Source organism: Pholis gunnellus (assembly GCF_910591455.1).
Source record: "Pholis gunnellus genome assembly, chromosome: 5".
In the NCBI taxonomy this organism is placed as follows: domain Eukaryota; kingdom Metazoa; phylum Chordata; class Actinopteri; order Perciformes; family Pholidae; genus Pholis; species Pholis gunnellus.
Window position 1 is genome coordinate 5,339,910 of NC_136531.1, and position 7,341 is coordinate 5,347,250.

The 7,341-nt window shown below is 39.4% G+C and overlaps 1 protein-coding gene across 1 annotated transcript; it reads right to left on the reverse strand.

The window, feature by feature from the left end:
* Positions 1-1,250: 1,250 nt before the first annotated feature.
* On the reverse strand, positions 1,251-6,645 carry LOC306695487 (vascular cell adhesion protein 1-like). Its single transcript, XM_079158742.1, has 5 exons — positions 6,432-6,645; positions 4,904-5,176; positions 4,466-4,798; positions 3,877-4,131; positions 1,251-3,179 (listed from the first exon to the last, which is right to left on the reverse strand). The coding sequence occupies exons 1-5, from the start codon at positions 6,496-6,498 to the stop codon at positions 2,989-2,991; spliced, it is 1,119 nt and encodes a 372-aa protein (XP_079014868.1). The 5' UTR covers positions 6,499-6,645; the 3' UTR covers positions 1,251-2,988.
* Positions 6,646-7,341: the final 696 nt, after the last annotated feature.

Sequence of the window (7,341 nt, forward strand, 5' to 3'; positions counted from 1 at the left end):
CCCAGTTCTAGCTTTGCTTCACACCAGTACTGGACTCCATCGTCCTCTTTACTGGGGGTGATGTTGAAAGAGAAGATGTCAGTCACTGGTTTCTTCTCTGTGTCGTTGATGTTGGACTGTTGTTGACCCAGTACTGTCCGTCCTCTGTAGAAGGTCACAGTGAGGTTTTCAACAGGAGCCACGTCCTCTACTGTACACTGCAGAGTGTACTGCTGACCCTTAAACATCGGCCCAGTGTGGTTAACAAAGCTGATGGACACATTACGTGGAGGCTCTGTGGAGACAAACAGAGAGACAGACACGCATTCAGAAACAACTATCGAAATGCCCAAGAGGTTTTATTACTCATTTAGATTGTAAATTATTAAATCATATCTTGCAGTATTTCTTTTTTTAACTTACGGTAGACAGTAACAGGCAGAGTGGTACAACACTGGTAATTATTCTTCTTAATAGTATAATAGCAGATGGGAGATGTGAGCCACTCAGTCAGTCTGTCAACTGTCCATGAAATCGTGGTTCCGTTCGTCGCCGTGACTCCCACAGGGATTTCCAATTGATATAACTTGTTGATGCAATCATGCTGACACGCAGAGCAGCTGGCAAAGGTCGGGTCACCGAACCTCACCACCAGTCTGGACGGAGTGAATACTGGTTTATCTGTACAGTTTTCATCTGTAACACAGACAAGGTGGTGGTTTTAAACAGCTTCATGTGAAATTAACATTCAGATACACCATTAACGAAACTCAACAAAAATAAAATTGTACAATATGTAGTTGCATTTTTCTAATTAAGATATATTTGCATTGCTACATAACTGAATAAATCAATAAGTTGAGAAGTTAAGGTTCATACTATGGTCCGTGGTTAATCTCCAGTGATTACAAGAGTTCAAACTGATTCACTGAATGTCACATTTTCACTTTTAGAAGTGACTGTAGTCTACTAGCAGTGTGTAGGTGAATGAAAGTTAGCCTGCTTCAAATTCAAATGAGCTTTTTTGGCATCGCCATATTTATAATGTGTACACGGCTGTGCCACAGTATCTACGAAGTTCACAATATTAAGTACAATATTCAGAATGTGAGAAAAGAGATGACAAATGGTTTGTACTTTGCTACACCACTATATCCACAGAGGCTATAAAACATATAATATTACAATACTGCACTATTACTACAGTACTACAGTAATTAATGAGGAAAGAAAAACAAAGGCTTAAAATTATATATATATATGACGACATTTTAATAGGTGAATCGTGCTGAGAACATTAAACATAACATTTTCAAAAACAAAATACGTAGCTGTGTTTGTCATGATGTGAAACGCCCCATTAACGACTTAGGGAGGGAGATAAACCGCTTTCTACAACAGGAAATATTCAGACCGCAACAGATGCAGAAAACTTACCACAACTGGAGACATGGAAGTCCCGCAGAAAACTCATCATAGAAATCACCAATAATATGTAACAGAAAGCCATTATTCCCAGTAGGTCTTGCAGGCAAATGAGATGTCCGGTAAATGAGATGTCAGGGAAGGAGTGACTGAAATTGAAAGTAATTAAGCCTGTAAAGATACTGATAAAAAAGTCCACTCCCTTTCTTTTCCTGGAAGAGGCACAGAACAGGGGGAGACCCTCTTGTCTCACGTAGCCTGCCAGCCTGCTGAAGTGTTTCCAGGCACAACTTTATTCAGTAAAAGTAAGTAACATTTATTTATAAAGCACATTTCAAAGACATTAGTCACAAAGTGCTTAACAGGAGTGGGATTACAAGCATAAATAACCCAAAGTGACCATATAAGGGCCAACAATTTACATTTAAAACGACACAAAAAACAGAAAGTACACAATGAAAACATGGCATAAAAGCAGGCCTAGGACATGAGTTTTAAACAAACGCCAGTCTGAACAGGTGTGTCTTGAGCTGATTCTGGAAAGAATTCACAGAATCAGCTAAACGTAAGGGTGCAGGGCAGAGCAGTCCACAGCCTCGGTGCTACTGCCTCAAAAGCTCGGTCACCACGGGTCTTAAGACGAGTGCGTGGGACAGACAGACAGAGATGGGCAAAAATACATCAAAATGTATTTTGATACAAAATACAAAATACCCCCAAATAAATGTATTACAACAAAATACAAAATACAAAATACTGGTGCCAGAAAATGTAACAAAATACATGTATTTTGTATTTAAAATATAGGAAATACTTTTTTCTGGATTTTCTGTTTTCTCACAATTTGGTATAGCAGAGCATTCAGGTTTATATAATGTACACAAAGCTCTGGTGAACCCCACAAACAGGAAGAACAGTCACAGAATGTCAGTGTAACTAAGCAAAGCTATTAAAAGACAACAACTTGATTATGTATATATATGTTTGTATTAAGGGGACTTAACAGCCCATAAACCTTAGCATTGTATCAACAAGAACATATTCATCACATATTACATACAAGCTCCCAATCTCCCTCTTCCTATAGCTAGCTACTCCACTGATAAGTTAACTTGCTAAACACTGGCTATGCACTAGCCTAGACAGCATGCTAGCGTCATTAGCATGTTGGCATCGATGGCTAGCTTGATATTATAACCATCACCCAAGTGCAGCCTCACAGAGCCACTAGCATGGCTGTTTTTTTTAACTGTCTATTAAATATATCCAATCCATCTAATCAAATATTACGGTATGTTCCATGTATGCATTTGCAGAAAAGGAAAAAAAGTATTCAAACAGGTCTCACTTACAACGAATGCCCCTAGTGGTAGAATATCAGTATTACATTATAAAAAGTAATTTCTTACACAACAGACTAGCTTCTCAATGTATTAGAGAACTGATTGTATTGATCAGATGTGAGCGATATAAGACATGAATAAAATACCTTTTATTGTCCATTTTATTGTTTATTCTTTAGTGGCAAAAATGTTCCTTGCTATTGTTTTAGAAACAAACCTCTTTCGTTCTTTGGAAATGAACTCAAACCAGAGAGGAGAACAAAAGCATGAAACACATTATGAACCTGTGAAGCAGTAAGCTGCTGGTGCTACTGTTCTGTACGGTTGTTGTGGTGGAGGTTGTAGTTGTAGTGGGTGTAGTTGACGTGGTTGGTGTGGTTGTTGTGGTGGGTGTGGTTGATGGCGGCAGTCTGGTTGAGGTTAACTTCAAGCCTACGGACAAATAGACAGTTGACTTGTAATTTTGCTGAATTTAAATGAAGGACTGACATCAACCCTGTTTCCTTTTTTTGTAAATCTCTTGTATCTTTTTGTATCACATACCAGTGATAGCAAAAACCTGAAAACCCAAAACCAACAAAAGGTAGTTAAAGGTTATCAAATCGTAGCCGACTGGAAGTTAAATCATTAAAAACGACAAAAAAAGAATCAATAACGTTTATACTTAATGCGTTTTTTAAATTGAATTCCTTTTCCCTGAAATCAATTGATAAAATCAATAAAATCTGTATTTATTCTTCCAATTCCGCAGATGGTTAATGATTTATCTATGTCCCAATTCCATCCGTTTGCACTCAATTAAATGATCTAAAAAATACTATTATTTATTGGTGTATTGTATTCTTGGTATGTGCAATAATTATTTTCCTGCATTTTGTCACCTCTGGGGCTCCACACTACAGCATAGTGCTAACAAAAAGATATGAACATACTATAACATCAATGCAGCATTCAAACTATTACCAAAAATTAGCCTTTTATGTCTAACGTATGAACTATCAAGAATATCCACATTTGCAGATCATGATGATGTTAACCACGACAACTCAAGGCAGACAACTAGCATAGAGTTGTCTGCAAAGAGAGTCGAATCAGACGTTCAGGTGAAGAAAGAAGAAACAGAACTCACCTTGAACAACCACGGTAAACACCACAACGACATTCCCAACGGTGTTGCTGACAATGCAATTGTACTTCCCCTTATCTGCAAAAGTTGCAGAGTTGATTGTGATATTGCTGCTATTGGAAGTGCTTTCTGACGGGAGAATCCAGGTGTACGAGGGTCTGGGGTTTCCCACGGACAAGCAGCTCAGTTCCAGAGGGTCCCCAGCTTTTACTACAATGTTTGGACCAAGATGTGGGAACTTCAGTAGATGAGGTTCATCTGTGTGTTGATTTAGGAGAAAGAGACAGAGAAAAATACAACATATGTAATTAATGCAAAAAGTGTACATGTACACTTCCAGGCGGCAACCTCCGGTCCTGCAAAGTGCAGTCAATGTGGAAGTGCCTTAAACTTGCATTCTCTCTACTGGTCAGCAGGGGGCAAAAAGTCAGATTGTATAGAAGTCTATGAGAAAATGACTCTGCTTTAAACTTTTCCTTTAATTAACTCTTTAAAAAGACGACCAAAAATGTTTTTTTCACATGATAGCAAGGTTTCGGTACATGCCCGAAGCTAATATTGGGGTGTGTTGATGTACTCTTGTCAGACTCACAGAGGACGGTGGTGGTGATGTTTGGTGACGTCACCACTGGAGGGAGCTGTGGTCCATCAGGTCCCAGTTCTAGCTTTGCTTCACACCAGTACTGGGCTCCATCGTCCTCTTTACTTGGGGTGATGTTGAAAGAGAAGATGTCAGTCACTGGTTTCTTTGTGTCGTTGATGTTGGACTGTTGTTGACCCAGTACTGTCCGTCCTCTGTAGAAGGTCACAGTGAGGTTTTCAACAGGAGCCACGTCCTCTACTGTACACTGCAGAGTGTACTGCTGACCCTCAAACATCGGCCCAGTGTGGTTAACAAAGCTGATGGACACATTATCTGGAGGCTCTGTGGAGACAAACAGAGAGACAGACACACATTCAGAAACAACTATCGAAATGTCCAAGAGGTTTTATTACTCATTTAGATTATACATTTCTTTTTTTAACTTACGGTAGACAGTAACAGGCAGAGTGGTACAACACTGGTAATTATTCTTCTTAAAAGTATAATAGCACATGGGAGATGTGAGCCACTCAGTCAGTCTGTCAACTGTCCATGAAATCGTGGTTCCGTTCGTCGTCATGACTCCCACAGGGCTTTCCAATTGATATAAGTTGTTGATGCAATCATGCTGACACGCAGAGCAGCTGGCAAAGGTCGGGTCACCGAACCTCACCACCAGTCTGGACGGAGTGAATACTGGTTTATCTGTACAGTTTTCATCTGTAACACAGACAAGGTGGTGGTTTTAAACAGCTTCATGTGAAATTGGCAGTCAGATACACTTTTAAAGCATTTCCCATACAAAAAATTAACTTTCACACACTATAATATTAGATGATTGTTATGACTGCGAGTCATAATATAGGATTTTAAATGCTGTGTGCCTCCCTGCCTGAGGGTGGGGCTGTGTAGTGTGACAGTTTTCTGTGTATCCTGTAGGTGACCGGTGATTGGACGGGGGACTCATGAGGCGGGACATAAGAAGGCACCTGTGGAGGCCGGCCGTCTCTCTTCTCTCCGACTCCCAACTGGACCGTGCTGCATCGGATACAGACCGGGGCGACCGCCCTAGCACATTCTATAAACAGTCCCTGTAGTGGTAGGGGTGATCCGCTCTTTTGTTTACTCTGTTTTCTCCTGTTTTGGGTAGGGAGTTAGGGAAGCTGCCTGTCTTTTCTTTTGTTCAGTTTGGGTAGGTTAGATAGTTGATTAACGAAGCTTGTTTTGTTTATTATTTTGGGCCAGGCTCACCCTGACGTATATCGCTACCAATGGCGTCACTAATAAATATCATAGACTGAACATTGGGATAACTGGTCGTTCTTGGGAGTGGGAGAGAGAGGGGAAGACATACTGTGTTGCCTCCAGGTTCCCCTAGACCGGGCGTAACAATGATGCAGTCATATTTTAGCCTATATGCCTTTATTTATTTACGGTATTTATATAAAATTCACAATGAGCGATAAACATTTTTTAAATAATGGAGAATTCTCGAGTCACGAGAATAAATAAACATAAGGACAAAGAAATAGTATGAAAACCAATGATTAAGACTTAAAGGCAACAGATGACGAAGTACCTTAAATTAAATTCAGACTAAAAAGACATGTCAGCTTTCTTTTAGTAATGTTCACAGGGTAGATGGAGTCCCTCAGATTCTGAGGCAGGCACTTCCAGAGAATAGGGCCACAGTAATACGAATTAATAACAATACAAAATGATGAATGTCCAAAGGAATCATAAGTCAAATGTGATTTAATAATAAAGGCACTGGACAGAAAATGATAAAACATTATAAAACACTAGAAAATACTTTCAAAATCAAGTACATCCTGAAATGTAAAAGGTGTTTCTGAGTGTGCGTGACCAAAATTCAACAATAAAAGTAATTATTTTTTAAACGACACTCCAGATCATCATAAGAAATCACAATCTAGTTTATAAAGAGAAACCAGATGGAAATCTCTTCACTTACCACAACTGGACACACTGCGCAGGAAACTCATTGAAGAAACAACCAAAAGAATAAAACGGAAAAACATTATTCCAAGGTATTTTTTTTTCTGTCAGTTAAAAAAAACAATAACCGTCCCAACATAAAAACCCAAAGGTGGCCAGAGAGTGAATGAGTCCGCTCTGTTTTTATGGGTTTTCTATTGCAGTCGAACAATGTTGGCAGCGCAGCCTGTTTTTACACCACACAGCCGCTCCTTTTCTTTCTTATGTGGTCTTTGTAGTCTAATGAAAGTGAAAGTGTGGCATTGCACAGATCTCTAGAGGCCGTCCAGATTCATACATCCCGTTCTCCAGACACCAGACTCATTTCAAAGGGACTTTACACAATCAGAGTGCTACCTCTATTATCTTTACTCCACTGACTGCCCTGACTCTTCTCATTGAACCCTGTTAAGTGTCTTGCATTTGTGCTCTCCATCTGCTTAGTTTCAGATCAGTGCAGTCAACCATTAAAGGAAAAACACATTGATATAATCAAGAAATCATAACACAAACTGGAAAATATATATTTTTTCACATTAGAGAAATAATCCACTAAATACAAATCTAGAACTTGAACTCCATGTTTAAGGTCAAAGAAAGTACAAATGTTTCTATTGTGTTTAATGTTTCGAGTCCGACAAGCAAAACTCTATTCTCCTCCATAGTAACCTATTGAGGTGGCGACACAAATCTAAAAAGAGTTTACCACCACTGAACTAGTAACTACCAAGTTATCACACGGTCAGACCTACTGATCCGGCACACCATATCTGCAGGCCTGTAGAACTGAAAGTTGGGTACTTCAGGTAGACAATGTAGAGGGAGTTTTGTGCTTATATAAGTAATGTGTAAACAGTTCGGAGTGCAGTGCTGTAAGCAAACATTCC